At 37.3% G+C, this 16,260-nt stretch overlaps 2 protein-coding genes and 2 non-coding genes across 6 annotated transcripts in view; 2 read left to right on the top strand and 2 right to left on the bottom strand.

Moving 5' to 3' along the window:
• Positions 1-6,039, top strand: part of cacnb1 (calcium channel, voltage-dependent, beta 1 subunit) — a 72,898-nt gene extending 66,859 nt beyond the window's left edge. For all 3 annotated transcript variants that reach the window (XM_067413702.1, XM_067413711.1, XM_067413720.1), the window contains one exon: positions 3,964-6,039. In XM_067413702.1, coding sequence (XP_067269803.1) covers positions 3,964-4,434 — 471 coding nt within the window. In that variant the 3' untranslated portion in view covers positions 4,435-6,039. The remainder of the gene's footprint in view (positions 1-3,963) is intronic.
• A 1,868-nt stretch (positions 6,040-7,907) lies between these two features.
• Positions 7,908-12,234, top strand: arl5c (ADP-ribosylation factor-like 5C). The gene is made up of 6 exons (XM_067413732.1): positions 7,908-8,325; positions 9,220-9,280; positions 9,384-9,531; positions 9,702-9,785; positions 10,380-10,531; positions 11,538-12,234. The coding sequence occupies exons 1-6, from the start codon at positions 8,280-8,282 to the stop codon at positions 11,605-11,607; spliced, it is 561 nt and encodes a 186-aa protein (XP_067269833.1). The 5' UTR covers positions 7,908-8,279; the 3' UTR covers positions 11,608-12,234.
• Positions 12,235-13,580: 1,346 nt separating this feature from the next.
• trnac-gca (transfer RNA cysteine (anticodon GCA)) lies at positions 13,581-13,652 on the bottom strand. Its single transcript has one exon. It is a non-coding gene; the product is annotated as a tRNA-Cys (tRNA).
• Positions 13,653-15,685: 2,033 nt separating this feature from the next.
• On the bottom strand, positions 15,686-15,757 carry trnac-gca (transfer RNA cysteine (anticodon GCA)). Its single transcript has one exon. It is a non-coding gene; the product is annotated as a tRNA-Cys (tRNA).
• Between the last annotated feature and the right edge of the window lie 503 nt (positions 15,758-16,260).

Below are 16,260 nucleotides of genomic sequence, written 5' to 3'. Positions count from 1 at the left end.
TGAGACAGACAGAGGATGGATCAATACCTGTGTGTCAGTGTGCGCTTTCCCAACTATCTCACCGCAATCTGAAAGAGAAGAAATGAGCATCCATCTGCTCAGTCTTTACCATTGGACAGTTGTCTAGGAGACCAAAGTTGCACAGCTAATTTATTCACACAGCACTTCAATTATATTTAAATACTGAAATAGCTTAATTTGATAATTTACACAAATTATATATAATTCATTCTATATTTATAATGGATTGAAAATAGAAAGAAAATAAAAACCTATATAATTAAATGATAAAGATAAAAGATCAAATAAGCCTTTGTCAGTGTGTGTATATATATATATATATATATATATATATATATATATATATATATATATATATATATAATTGGGTGGGGAAAAGAAATTTATAATAACTTAAATGACAAAAGAGAAAATACATTTTGGACAATATTTCTGTGTATATCTATATATATCTTTTTCAGGGTGCAATATAAGATAACTTTTGAATTCAAAGATACTGGTATATATTTTTTTAATCATCAGCACTGAAAGGAGCTTGTATTCATTGTTTGATGGGTTTAATATGGCCACTAGAGGGTGCAAATATTAAGTGCTTTTTTATATTGTGCATGGTGTGGGTTTGGTCTATAGTTTGCCAGATGCATTTAACTTTCTAATGATTTTGGAAACATAAAAGGTGTTTCTGGGGTTTTTTCAAGTTAAGCGAGATCATTTATTATTGCATAAATGTAAGATTTAGCATTTTATGAAATTATTCTTTTGTAGCATGTTGTAGAGATTGGACTTAAAAGTCAGCGAGGTACATTTTCATAACACTTTTTCATAGCTTTGTGCAACGACACAAAGCATACGAATGCTATAAATCATCTCACTACCAGTTATTGGCCTTTTCCCCAAAAAGCATGAGTATATATATATATATATATATATATATATATATATATATATATATATATATATATATATATATATATAATATATATACACATACATACATACATACATACATACATACATACATACATACATACATAGATACATACACACACACGCACACATATATATATGTATATATATATATATATATAAGTGTGTGTGTGTGTGTGTTTGTATATGTATGTGTGTTTGTATATGTATGTGTGTATGTATTTATGTGTGTATGATATAGCTGCAAATAAGTATTTGAACACCTGAGAAAATCAATGTTAATATTTGTTAGAGTAGACTTTGTTTGCAATTACAGAAGGGAAACGTTTCCTGTAGTTGTTCACCAGGTTTGTGTTGTTCACACAGATCTTCTCTAGATCAGTCAGGTTTCTGGCCTGTCGCTGAGAAACACAGAGTTTGAGCTCCCTCCAAAGATTCTCTATTGGGTTTAGGTCTGGAGACTGGATAGGCCAGATCCTTGATATGCTTCTTACAGAGCCACTCCTTGGTTATCCTGGCTGTGTGCTTCGGGTCATGGTCATGTTGGAAGACCCATCCTCGACCCATCTTCAATGCTCTAACTGTGGGAAGGAGGTTGTTCCACAAAATCTCGCAATACAAGTTCCCGGTCATTCTCTCCTTAAGAGTGCGGTCGCCCTAGCCTGGTTTTACCAGACTCTCGTACATTTCATTTGTACATAGAGTCTGGCCACTCTCCATTGACAAGGGTTTATTTCCGCGAAGGCGGGCACCCTGTTGAGGTTTAAAACTATTGGATCTGTCCTGAGACACTCTGCATCTGCCATAACCAATCGCTAACGTTTGGTCGTGACGTATGTCATGCGCCCTTCTTCTGTTTCACACATGGAAATCCGACAAAATAAAAGTGCACATGTGCATGCCACCTCAGTAATAAAACTATAGGATAAAACCTAAAACTCGTGCATTCGGATTGTGATTTATTCACGCCACGGTGGACAGGAGAGCTTTGTGATCGGGAACGCGACGCTCACGTGGTCCGTAACATCATTGTATGTTGTAAATAAAATGTCATATGCTTAGTATGAAAATAAATGCTACTATAAATAACGGACCAATTCAAATGTTTATGTGCTTTTATTTAAATCTGTTTGAGCGGTGATGAAATATATTGCTCTTCTAAATACTTGCCAGCATTTTAAAGAAATACAAGTTTGTGTTCTGCAGTGGTCAAAAATGATTACAAACAGTGAATTTTGAAGTGATATATTGTTGAAAACTCAGAGATGTGGATTCGGACAGCTGTTACATCAACACGACCTTGCGTTTGTCAAAAGCAGTTGGTAACTCGGCCGGGGATTTTTACACGGGTGGTGAGAAACGGACGGCAATAAAATAACTGACCAGTCCCTGTAACTTAAATGATGGCAATACCTTCCGACCCCACGAGAAACAGTTACCGTCCGAATAGCTTTAGCCAACTCCTTCATCACTAACGAAGCGATCTGGAAAATCAAACTTTTCCCAAATTTACCCTGTTGGAGGGCCACAACATCATGGCCACCAACAAACCCCAGCAAAGACTGTTATTGCTCCGGCTTTAACTTCTGGATATTCGACAGCGGTGCCACAATGCAATGAATGGTTTAGTTTGCATCTTTCTCCTCCGCCATTACTGAACTACATCTCAAACTAGCGCTCGACATCAACGTCATCGTTCTCAGCCACTCCCTCTGCTGCTGATTGGACCGGTAAAAATTTGTTCGGAGAAAACCTAAGACTACACAGCAGTCCCAGTCGTAGTACTGAAGGAAAATGAAAATTGAGCGGAAGTACGTATGAGGGCAGAGCCAGGCTACGGTCGCCCTGTCCCATGTGCAGAAAAACACCCCCAAAGCATGATGCTACCACCCCCATGCTTCACAGTAGGGATGGTGTTCTTGGGATGGTACTAATCATTCTTCTTCCTCCAAACACATTTAGTGGAATTATGACCAAAAAGTTCTATTTTGGTCTCATCTGACCAAATTACTTTCTCCCATGACTCCTCTGGATCATCCAAATGGTCATTGGAAAACTTAAGAAGGGCCTGGACATGTGCTGGTTTAAGCAGGGGAAACTTCCGTGCCATGCATGATTTCAAACCATGACGTTTTAGTGTATTACCAACAGTAACCTTGGAAACGGTGGTCCCAGCTCTTGTCAGATCATTGACCAGCTCCTCCTGTGTAGTTCTGGGCTGATTTCTCACCTTTTTTAAGGTCATAGAGACCCAACAAGGTGAGATCTTGCATGGACCCCCAGTCCGAGGGAGATTGACAGTCATGTTTAGCTTCTTCCATTTTCTAATGATTGCTCCAACAGTGGACCTTTTTTCACCAAGCTGCTTGGCAATTTCCCCGTAGCCCTTTCCAGCTTTGTGGAGGTGTACAATTTTGTCTCTAGTGTCTTTGGACAGCTCTTTGGTCTTGGTCATGTTAGTAGTTGGATTCTTACTGATTGTTTGGGCTGGACGGGTGTCTTAATGCAGCTAAAGACCTTAAACATGTGCATCTAATTTAGGATAAGAAATGGAGTGGAGGTGGACATTTTAAAGGCAGACTAACAGGTCTTTGAGGGTCAGAATTCTAGCTGATAGACAGGTGTTCAAATACTTATTTGCAGCTGTATCATACAAACAAATAGTTAAAAAATCATATATTGTGATTTCTGGATTTTATTTTTAGATTAGGTCTCTCACAGTGGACATGCACCTACGATGACAATTTCAGACCCCTCCATGATTTCCAAGAGGGAGAACTTAATAACTAACAAAATAGCAGAGTGTTCAAATACCTATTTTCCTCACTATAGTTAGCTGTGTCTAATCACAATTAACCGATTTGACAGCACTAGTTGAAATATCTTATTTGAACTTGTAAAGTAAAAAGCTGACCTCTAACCTTTGTATTAACATGCTGCTCGCTATTTTTTTTGTGTGTGTCTGCATGTGCCTTGGCCTGTTGTGGTGTGTCTTGGGGGTGTGACTTGCTCTAGGGGCCATTCCTGGTGCATGGAGAACAGAAGAGGGAAGGGCCTGAACGTGGCAGTCTCCAAGACTACCAGAGTGACCTCGGTGGGAAGCAGCCACTGCGCTCTTCACGCAGCCAGTTGCAAACAGGTGGAAGAGGTCTTTCGCGGCAGGACACGTTCGATTCCGAGACCCAGGGCAGCCGTGATTCTGCTTATACTGACGACATGGAGACGGATCCTTACGAGGAGCCAGACCCATGTCGCTCGTACCGTCTAAACCCTGCCCACCACGCTCCTCGCCAGGCATCCTGGGAGGACGAAGGGGCAGAGCCTGACCAGGAGAACCTCAACATGGTTCCACCACCTGCCAATCAGCACCAGCGTGGACGAGGCAAGCTGAGGGAGCGCTACTGTCAGGAAGCAGAAGGCGGCGGGTCAACGACGGGCCGTAACCATAGTCAGGAGGAGTGGAGCAGAGATGTGTACATTCGCTAGAGCAGGTTTACCCGAGAGGAGTTGTTTAGAACAACACTAAGTAGAATCTCTATAGTTGGATCTGTTTACAACCCAGAGAAACACACAATCATTGACAAACGCTGTACAGCTAACAATCGCGACATTCGCATTACGCTAAAAAGCTCTCGGTCATTATATATTTAGTTTCAACATGTTTTTGAGGAGGAAAGTAGAAGAAACTTTCTTCATTCTGTTTTACTTTTGTATAGTACTGCATGACTCCTGATCATTATGAGGTTAGTAACTTGCTGAGCATTAAACACAATTCACAATGTATATCAAAAATCTTGCAAAAGTATGTGTGTGTTCGTTTGTATGGCTCGGTGGTCGGAGCGTGTGTGTGTGTGTGTGTGTGTGTGTGTGTGCATCCTCTGTAGTCTTAAACAGGGTCTTTCTGATACACGAAAGTCTTGGGAGTGACCCACCATTTTAATTTCCCAGACTACACTACTGCAGAGCATGTTTTTGTGTTATAATTTATTCTATTTATTTTATTTATTGCGTCTCGAAAGGTCTATCCTGTTTTTAGCCTGCTAAAACCTTTACAGAGCTCCACCGCTGCTGCGTACTCCTCCAATGCAGAAGGGGTGCTGTGGTGCTCACATGATATAGTTTGATAGGGCTAACTAGAGCATCAAGACGTTAATCCAGATCAGATAGCATTTATAAAACACTAATATGCAAATATAAATAAGACAACTAAGAGCGTCTAAGAGACACATTTTCAAACTAAAAGCCCAAATTGTTGGAGACCACTAACACAAATAGCTTTGTGTTGATTGTAACCGGCTCTGTCTCGTCTTCTGTGCCTGCTCGAGGGCTTTTAGCATTTGTGTCATTAGTGTACCACTGCCATTGGAAACATATTCTGCCTTATTCTCACGTCAGTCACACAGGCCAACCAATCACAAGTGCCGTAATCTCTCATCAGGCCACTCCCACCGTAAACTCGGTGGGTTGTCTTAACTCAGTGCCACATATATACAGTTGTTGTTGTTATTGTTGTTGTGTGTGATAGTAGTCTACGCTACGATTTACCTTGTTTCCATAGCGTCATGTTTGCACCGCATCATTTTAAGATTAAACAAAGTCTTTATTGCATGATAGTTTAAGGAATAACTTCACAGTCTAACAAGCTGTATAGGAACACAGTTACTCTTACATACTCAACACTGACATGCACAGATACACACATCCTACTGCCAAACTCATGCTAATGAGCTGCTTTTTGTGTTGTTATCTCTGTGGCCAATTTCTAAGCCAGGAATGTATGTGTGTGTGTGCTGTGTGTATGAAATGGGAGAAAATCTGGAGTCTTTACTCTTTTATGTAACCAGAGCATTGGTGAATGTCTATGAGCCTCTTTTTACCTTCAACTATGTTTTTAAAAATCATCATGATGAAATTCGCTAAATATAATACAAGTAGATAGCTTACTAAATAATGTTATTGTTGCATTATCGCAATTGTTTCAAAATATAAGGAAAACAGACGTATTCTTTGGTGCCTGATTGTAGCTCCATTTTACTTTTTGTTTTTAATCTGTGGATAAATTCATATTTTAATTAAAAATTTTAATCTGGATCAACTGTTTCCTGTGCCTTTGCTATTTTCACATTATTTAGGAGTTTACAAAATGAATGCAAAGAACAGATCAGTGGTTCTCAACTTCCAAGAGGGCCGCAGGGTGACTGTTTTCAATTAATAAATTATTATTCATGTACTAAAACTATAATCCGAATTAATGCTAAAAAAAAAAACACATACACACACATACACACACACACACACACACACACACACACACAAAAAAAATTAAGATAACTAAAAATAAAATTATACTTTTTATTTTCAGTTTTTTACAAAAAAAAATGTATTATTGAAGAACATACAGTTCTGGAATACAAAATATATATTTTTCTGGAATAACCAAATTAATAATGGTTAATTAATTTGGTATTAAAAATAAATTATTAAAATATTAGATATATGACATCATATTGTAAATGAATTCAATTTAATATATGACAATAATTAACTAAGCCATTAACCATGTTCATTTATTCAATATAAATTATATATTACAGCAGAAATGCTGAAAATATCATAGCATAGTTTATATGGAGGGGAAGCCTTGGAATATGGTGTCAAACAACGAGGAGTAGACCCACAAGGGACTAGGGGGTGGGAGATGGTGAGGGTGAGAAAGAATATCTGGTGGTGGGGGGCCAGGAAGAACACACAAAATGAAGGAGAAAGGAAACAATGCAGGATTCAAGACAATGGGCTGCGAGGAAGAAATAAAAAGATGTCCATCACCTCTCATTTATGGGGGCAATCCTGGTTTACGGGCATGAGTGAATTGTAGTTTTGTTCTGATCATGTAAATCTGGAGAACTCCTCCTAATAAAGAGCATCAACGCAAGTTAAATGTAAGTTAAAGTGTTTATTTTGCATTTAAGGTGTGCTAAATATGATTGGAAATTGTAACTATATAGGCATGAGTCATATTTCCTTCATTCTTTTGTAACACAAACGTCTTGACCTGAACCAACAACCGTTTCTTGTTCGCAGGTGGTACTGGGTACATGAAAAAACATCACACCAAATCGAATTTACCCCATTCTTGGCCAGATGTGCGGATGACACTTAACCACACTTGCAAGTTTGTGCAGTAATGTGTATATGCTCGGCACTTTAAAAGATTATGTTCTTCCTGTAGCAGATGTCCTCACGTGGTGTCTCATCATTCCACATATCATGACATTTAAGTACCCAAAGTGTTCAAAACACAGACTCATGCTGAGAAAACCACAGGTGTGCGTGTATGAGAAACCTGATTGAGTCAGCTAACAGCATTCTTAAAAGGACAATGACAACAGGAAACGTATCATGCTCAGATTGTATCAAGAGGAACAGAAAGAGTATTGTGCCAAGTTTCAATTTTGAAAAGGATGTGGTTCGATCACTTATATTATGGTAGCAATTCACATGATTAGTTAAAGATGTAACATTTGATCTATTCAAGTCAATAATATTGTTTTGATAGATTTTGAGCCATTTCTGTTTTGGGTTGATATAGAATCTAGGGGGTCACTGAGGTCAGAAAATGTTAAGTAAGGTTATTGATTTGAGGTGTCAGGCCTATGTCAAGATGTAAGAATTTCACATGACAAAGAGGAAAATACTTTCTTATTGTGGTTTATTTACTGAGAGTCCAGGGAATTCCATTAGTTCTCTTTTACTTTCTGATTAAAGTTCCATTAAACTTCCTCTCAAAGTCCCCTGCGACTCAAACATAACACACACACCGTCGAAGAACGCCACGCCCCGTTCCATATACGGACCAACAGAATTGTGCTGTAATTTGCGTCATCCCCGTGGGCGTCCAATGAGGATAGCCGTTTCGACTACCCCTGAAACGCGTGACGCGCCTGCTGCGTCATTACTCATCCTTTAAACATGCATACGCCCACGAAAAACACGACAAAATTCCGTATTCCGGCCCGATATTATGTATCAGGGCAGAGGAGAAATTAGACAGACACCAGCCGATTAAACAACAGACACGTAGGGGAAAAATATCTTAACATTTCGACCACAGTTTAGAAATCGCAATGAATGTTTGACAATACGGAGCAAAAAGAAAAAGATACTATCGCACGTTGGTCTGTTCTTTTAACGTAACTGTAAAAGTATTTACTGCCCGGAATTAAAGGATCAAAATAACCAGAGGATCAAATTGACTTTAGCGCTCGGTGAATTCAGAAAACCCGGTGTGATCGGTTAACAAACCCGGCCTTTTAAATTCACTGCCTTCGGAAATGGGGCTACTGTTCGCCAAACTGATGACTGTTTTCGGAGATCGAGGTAAGCGAATTTTAAAAGAGGACGCGGTTTAAAGATTTGTATTATTGTAGTATTATAAGTATTACTTTTTGCAAGTTACGTGTTTTTTAAATGGCCTTGGTGTTATAGTAAATAACGTTAGTTAAGATACATTTAATTGTTTTCATTAACACGAAACTAACATTCTGTCCTGGATTGACGGCTTAATAGTCAACGTGTTTTCAAACTTCGACTAAAACTCCACTGGCAAGTTTAACTGATTTAATCAAGTGAAGTGTGTAGTTTTGTAAGATGGTCAGCACCTCTAACCCTGGGTTACGATTTACGAGATTGTAGTGTCAAAAGAACCGATGCTGAGCTAGAAGATTAACGCAAAGTTGTTTAGCAACAGAGAGACAACCAATCACGAACGTCCTCACCTGCGCGTGTTTATTAAACATGCATTAGCATTGTTTATGTACTGAAACTTTCACGAGCTGTTTAATCTGTAAAAAATAAATAAATAAAATAGTGTACAGTGTGAATTCTCGAAGCCGAATTACTAAATCAGAGTAAAATTCTCAAACCAGAGAAATCAGAGTAGTGTTAAAATGAGAAACAGTATTGCCCAGGTTTCTAAAGGAGGCCTTTTAAGTGACACTAATAACATGTTCTTGACTAATACACGTTTATGCAAGTCCGTGTTGGGATGTTCTGTTCTACTTGCATACATGATAAGATTGTACATGCTAGTGGGGTCAGTTCAAAGATCATAGGAGTTTGCTTACCTAGTTCTACACCAATATACACAACATTTCCAAACTGTGTTTAACCCAAACAGACAGGTTGACGTTATCAGATGATATTATCATACAGAAAAGATCAAACAAAAAATGTCTCTGTGTTTTTGTGAAATCCTCCCTTTTCTCTTTTCAGAACACAAAGTAATTATTGTCGGTTTGGACAATGCTGGGAAGACCACCATTCTCTACCAATTGTAAGTGTTTTTCTTTTTTAAGTAGAAGCAGGACAAGCTCATGGCTTCGTACTACCATCACTGTACCACGACACATTGAGTTTTAAAACCCTTTTCTCTGCAGTTTAACTAAAGAAGCCGTCTACACTTCTCCCACAATTGGCAGCAACGTAGAGGAGATCGCCGTAAAGAAAACGCGCTTCCTCGTCTGGGACATTGGAGGCCAGGAGAGTCTCAGAGCTACCTGGAACTCGTATTACTGTAACACAGAGGTGTGTGTTCTTAAGCCGCATGTTTTGCTGGTGTGACAGAAGTTATGTGAAACTGAACTGGGTTATGTGCTTGTTTTTTTGTTTCTACTGCTGAGAGACAGACAATAATATATGATTGTCAATGTTATTGACTTTACACGATGTATAATCTTCCTCTCTAAATTTTACAGATTATCATCCTGGTTGTTGATAGCACTGACCGAGAACGCCTGACTGTAACTAAAGAGGAGCTTCATCGCATGCTTGCACACGAGGTTAGTTTGCAGTCAGCTGCTTCATGACACCGTTATGAGGATTTCATGGTTTTTCATGCACTTTGCACATGTAGTCTGGGTTTAAAATCTATTTATTTGTTATAATATTTTATTCATTTATTTAGCCTTTTAAATATGTTCAAATCAGTATAGTTTTTTTTTTAAATAAATAATTGTATTACTAATTTTTGACTTTTGTCATTTTTGTCATTCACAACAAAAATGTCCAAGTAGTTTTAGTTCTCAGTAAGAACACTTCAATAGAATATCTCTATTTAAGAAGAGATATCCTTATTTTGACCAAACCGCTACTGCAGCCTATTTAAAAAATATTTAATGCAAAATAATTGTAAAAAGGGTGCAAATAAGAGATGATTTTGTACTTAATGGAAGAATGTAAACTTTTGACCGTGGTTTACATATCCTCTAGAGATTTCCATGTACATTTTGCATTTGCAAACAAATGATTAAATCCATTTTTTTAGAGTTGGGTTAGACCACGTGAGATCAGCCCTACTCTTAACTGCTTTGAATATTATGCTTTCTTGTTAATAGTTAATCTGAATTCCTTCTCCTCCTCGACCCTCCATACAGGATCTGCAGAACGCATCTGTGCTGGTTTTGGCGAATAAGCAGGACATGAAGAACAGTATGTCTGCTGCAGAGATCTCTCATAGTCTGACCCTCAGCTCGCTCACTGCTCGTTCCTGGCATGTCCAGGCTTGCTGCGCACTCACTGGAGAAGGGTATGTGTGTTTTATAGGAGTGTATATGTTTACCACTGTGTCTTTTTAGTTTAACCCTGTAAAGCCTGACATATTAAATAGTAGTGAGAGAAATCTCTCTTTTTTTTTTTTTTTATTAACAATTTATTGAACCTTTAGAAAAAAAATCTAAAAGCTTGTATGTGTATTTTATTTGTGTCTAGTAACACATTTGATACATCTGGCTTTAACAGCTCATATATTATATGATATATAGAGATTATACTCAAGGAGGGAATTATGCTGATAATAAGAAAGCAAAACTATGCTGATAATTATATGGCAAAAAGTAAAAAGAATTCGAATAGCTTTTAATGTAATTTTACTAATGTATTTTTTATTGTTGGTAATGATATTGTATTTATGAGATCATTATAACAGTATAGCAGACTAATTGCATAAACTGCATATATTGTTTACACTCTATATTTTCCAATAATATAAGAATTAGAAGATTTTTATGCTTGTTTTATTGATCAAAGCTCTGTAGTTTTAGTTGTACACAATGCAATGCTGACTTATATGTTCAAATAAACATTACTTGACTCAGAATCCTGATGTATCATATTTAATACTCACATTTTTATATAGTTTAAAAAAAATTACGTATGGATAATCAGGTAAACCTACGGCACTTCAGTTCAGTAAGTGTTCATCTTAAAACATTACTTACAATATAAAAATCATTTTAATGCTTACAGATTTCGAAGTTTGATTTCTCATCAAAAAGACATGAAGGTGGATAGTTTTATAGAATTGTCCTTAAAGGCCTTTTACTTTTAAAAAACGTGTATATATATATATAGTTTAGAACTTTGACAGAAGGCATGTAGCAGATTGTGTTCAACAGGTTTTAGTTGTGTTGCGATCACGTTGAGAAATTGCAGGCCTTAGGAACTTGCAAATATTATAGGTTAAGATGTTTGAGGTCTGAGTGAGGGTCAGTTTATACAATATGTAACCACCTCTTTCTCTTTTCCTCCTACAGTTTACGGGCCAGTCTAGACTGGATGCGCTCCCGTGTTGTGGCGAATAAGTCCAGCAGCGGTACTTCTTAAATCTCTGGAACTGTTGAAAGAGAGATTAGGCCTTCTTCAACTTTCATCCAGCTCTCAGTGCCTCGGTGTGCTCGGAGAAATACTAAAATAATGCTGAAGCCTGGAGGAACACACCTCATCCGTCTACTCTGGAAACCAGAAAGAGCCTGGAGACTTTGTGTGTGTGTGTGTGTGTGAGAATGTGTATGTGTGAATACACATTTGTGTTTGTACATTATGTGACTCCGTTCTAGAGGTCCACATGTTTACATTACAGACTTCTAAAAATGATCTGACTTGATCATGATGATTTGGTGCCACTGTATTCACCTCTTGCTGTGCCGACGGCTGCGCTTTCCATGTGGGGCAATTGTCTACAGGCAGCAATCTGAGGAGGGGTTGGGCGGGGTGGGGGGAAGAGACGTTTCACATGCTCATGCTGATCTGTGATGAGCCACTAAGCTATTGAACAAGCATACTTGAAGTATTTAAAAGGAACTGATTTATGTATGTTGTACAAATGTGTGCATGCAGAATGGAACATAGTGTTCAAGTATTTTATTCTGAAAGTAGACTTGATTATTCAAATCATGTTTTCTTATATAATTTTGTACAAATTTTTTGTACGAATAAAAATCTACTAAAGCATGTCTTTTGAGAATTGTATTTAGCCTGGGTTCAGAATGTATTTGACTGTTGAGTAGTTAAGACAAAGTTGGTGCCCGGACGAGATCAAGACAATCAATCATTATCAGCTCAAACAGAAGCTCACTATAGCTCAATTTGCATTGAACATTCAGATGATAATGGCTCCCCTCCTTATGTAGAACTGTATGCTAATGCATTTAACTTAAAGACCTGAACATCTATTTGGCATGCATGTTGTGTGCAGTTTGCTTTGCTCAAAGTAGAATGATCAAGGTAGATCATTGTATCAAATCTGCCCCCAACACTACATTTACAATCTAGGTTTCTGAATAAGCTGTTGTTAGACCTCACAAAGATACAAGTGATGTGCTAAACTTGGTAAATATTTATTTAGGAGGAAAAACAGACTTTCTCACTTGTAGAAAGTCTTTATAAATAATTTTATTTCAGTGTTAAATCACTGTTTTTGCTCAAGATCTTTTTATCAAGATTTGTCCTACATGTAGTTTTTTTTACTGCTGTTTACACCCTGAAATGATGCTGGTGTAAAAAAAATGTTAATGTACATCATTTTTATCTATGTTCTTTCCATTTAATATTTTATGAACAAATAAATGAAAACTCTGGTTAATACTAAGGTAAAGCAGCAGTGGTTTTCAGAATCTGTGGAATTCTGAAATCCACTGCCACTTCAAAGATAAAAAACGGTACTTCAACCTATTGGCCTCAGTAAATTATACTTGATGTGCAGATGTGTGTGGCAACAAAAATATATAGGCTACTTTATAAAAACTGATCGATACATTCATGCACATTTGCATGCCACAAGGTGTTAAAAATGTGTTCTGTCTATGGCAATGGATCTCAACCTTTTTGACTTCAATACTTCAGAGCTTGGCATAACTAAAAAAAAATATATATATATTTATTTTTGTCTTGTTTTGTATTATTTTAAATAATTTGAAGTCATTAGGCCCCTTTGGCAGTTTTTTGTTGACCCCGGCACTTGGGTAAAGAACCACTGGGATCAAATGGAATCAATGGGAGTTCTTACATTTGATGACAACCCGGCTTTATTGACTGAGAATATTTGATGATAGTCTGTCCATGCTTTCTCCTCCTGTTGAGTCATCAAGTGAGTCCAAAATAATAAAATAATTGCTTAGTAGTCAGTTAGGGTGTGTGTTTGGTAACCAGGCCCTACTGGTAGGTGAGATTTATGACCGTGAAGTTTCATGGAAAGCCTCAGTTCCTTGACCTATGTTATTGCCAAGTTAGTTATATGCGTTTTCATGTGTTTCTTGTCATTTAACCATGTGGTCTGATTATAATGAATGGTAATAAGAAGGGGGCACCCGGATTTGAACCGGGGACCTCTTGATCTGCAGTCAAATGCTCTACCACTGAGCTATACCCCCTCACACAAAGAACAGTCACAGGTGTTTTTTTCACAGGGAAGTCATCCAATGATCCTTCTACACCCTTATATATTTAAACGGTGTGACACGGTGAGTATTTGTTTTGCCATTCAAGAAGATTAATATGGGATTTCATACACAAAGGTCTTTTAATTCAGCACTGTCACTCCATTTTAGGAAAGAGTATTTCCATATCTGGCCTGTTGCATTGCTCGAATTGAGCCTTTATGGCCTGCTAGAGTGAGGAAATCCGTATTAAAAAGGGTTGAGCAAAAAAATGAAGAACACTTTACCTCTGAGGGTATTTGTGTTGCAATTTGTTGTTCTGTTTCCATCTGAATATCTACAGGCTTAGGATATACTGTTAGATATCATGATTGCCTGTCTAATTGCACTTTATCGGAATGAGCTCCTGTGAACATTACCAAACAAGTAACACATCTTGTCAAAGACTCAGGATATACTAAAATGGTGCTAACTAAAATGTGAGCAAGTGAATGAATACATATTACATTTAAAAAGAAAAGTGACATGTGAAGGCCAAGTATGGTAACCCATACTCAGGATATGTCACTGCGTTAACACAAAGTGTTAACACACTTTTATCCAAAGTGATTTACAAATGAAGAATACAACAAGCGATTCATCAGAGGCAATAAACACAAGTGCAGGTAATGCAATGTTTCAGACAAGGTTTCAAAATAGTACAAACAGGGAGATTAAGAAATGATTTTGCAGCTGTTTTTTTTTTCTGACAAAAAACCTGTCTTTTCTAGGTTGAGCTGTGATGTATTTAGACAAGAAACTGGATCAAAAATAAGTTATGCAGTGTATCGCAGCCTTTACGGTAGTGTTCTTGTGGAATGTAATCACACTGCTCTGTGATTACATTCCACAAGAACACTACCGAAAAGCCTGCGATGTATCCAAACGGGTTCCTCCGGGATCATGACGAAATGTTATTTGTTCCTAAAAAAATGTATTAGACAAAACAAGCATTAAAATAAGTTAAAACGACATAAATTAAGCTATTGTTTAATATTTCGTTATTTTACAACACATATAGGCATATTAGGCCTACATTTCTAGTTCAAAATAAAAAAAAAGTTGAGGTCCACTGATTTGGTGTATAATTTATGTATGCATGGTCCGTTTTTGTAACCGTGTAAGTAGCCAGTTTTAAAATATTTTTAGATATTAAAAGTTGTGTAATGTATTCCAGCATTAACTTTACATTATCAAGTTTACTGACTTGTTCTTAAAAAAGAAATATCCTTGTGACTGAAGTATTATCATAACTATAACAATGCAGTCAGCAGGGCTTGACATTAACATTTTTGCTTTCCAGCTCCTGTGGCTAGTGGTTTTTCAAAGTTACTAGCCACTCAGCATTTTCACTGGCCACAATTTTGCTGTTTGCGAATTACATTATAAATGATTATAGTTGCCTTTGGCATTAAGATTTTGCTTTAAGTAATTTTACTTGATTTAGAAGATTTAAACACCTTTTCATGCCCTGGCAGTCAGTGTCATCTATTTGTGGCGACACCTGGTGGCGACGTATGTAATTACACGGCTTCCAATTCAAATACAATAAGACATTTTGATTTCAAGAGACTTTAATCAGATTAATTTGTGCTTCATTACTGATACCTGACACGTTAGGGTTTAGTGGGTTTGAGTGTGTTTGACTTCTTTTTGCAAAGCAGTTGCTCCCTGGTTTATTCCTGTGCAATTCACATATTTCCGTTGTCATCTTTTAGACCTACTTGTTGGCCTAAACAAGCAATAGATGTTTTTTTGTGTTTTTACCTCAATTCTAGGAGAGAGAGGGGGGAGGCAGCTTTCTGTAGTCATGAATCTGTGTTTGATAACCAGGCTCTGTCTTTGTGTTATTGGTAGATATTCATGGCAGGTTTCAGATAACTGTCATCTCCAAGTGTTACTTGAAAAACAATTACTAAAGATGCCTTCTCATGTTTAAGTGGTCTGAAGTTAAAAAAAATAATAATAATAAAAAATAAAATTAAAACAGGGGGCACCCGGATTTGAACCGGGGACCTCTTGATCTGCAGTCAAATGCTCTACCACTGAGCTATACCCCCCCACGAAAGCAAATGCTACAGGTGATGTTTTCACAGGTCATTGAGAGACCGTCTCAAAGTATATAGTGTGGATTTATTGTGTTCACTTGTTAAGCCAACACAAAATATTGTGAAATTGAAATTATAATATCACTTACCAACGAATTAGCTTTACAGACAAGTGCTTTGACATCTGCAATAGTCTCTTTTTTTTTTTTTTTTGAGTGAAACACAAAAACAAAACAGACTGATGTTTATCTGATGGATATCTTCTAGGCCTACTTTACTGAACTATTGCATATTTAGCCACCAGGTGTCGCTCAAACAAAGGACGACACAGACAATATGAAGCTCACGCTAAAGTATTTTGTTGCATCCGATTCGAAACTGAAACAAGCGTCTGTTTCAATGTTTGGATTTAACGTGAATAGCTTGTATGAGACCTAATTTACAAGAACACAGCAAAGACACTGTAGCTGTTTTAGTTGTGTAGGCCTACTAATATTTTATTTTACTATTGTAAG

This window comes from Pseudorasbora parva, chromosome 2 (assembly GCF_024679245.1).
Source record: "Pseudorasbora parva isolate DD20220531a chromosome 2, ASM2467924v1, whole genome shotgun sequence".
Taxonomy (NCBI): Eukaryota; Metazoa; Chordata; class Actinopteri; order Cypriniformes; family Gobionidae; genus Pseudorasbora; species Pseudorasbora parva.
The sequence above is the reverse complement of the archived record's forward strand: the minus strand, read 5'-3'. Positions and strand labels throughout refer to the sequence as shown.

Excerpts from the sequence above, each read along its gene's own strand:
- arl5c (XM_067413732.1), top strand. The coding sequence starts at position 8,280 with ATGGGGCTACTGTTCGCCAAACTGATGACTGTTTTCGGAGATCGAG. Across the intron at positions 9,532-9,701 it reads CGTATTACTGTAACACAGAG|ATTATCATCCTGGTTGTTGA; the intron begins GTGTGTGTTCTT and ends TAAATTTTACAG. Across the intron at positions 10,532-11,537 it reads TGCGCACTCACTGGAGAAGG|TTTACGGGCCAGTCTAGACT; the intron begins GTATGTGTGTTT and ends TTCCTCCTACAG.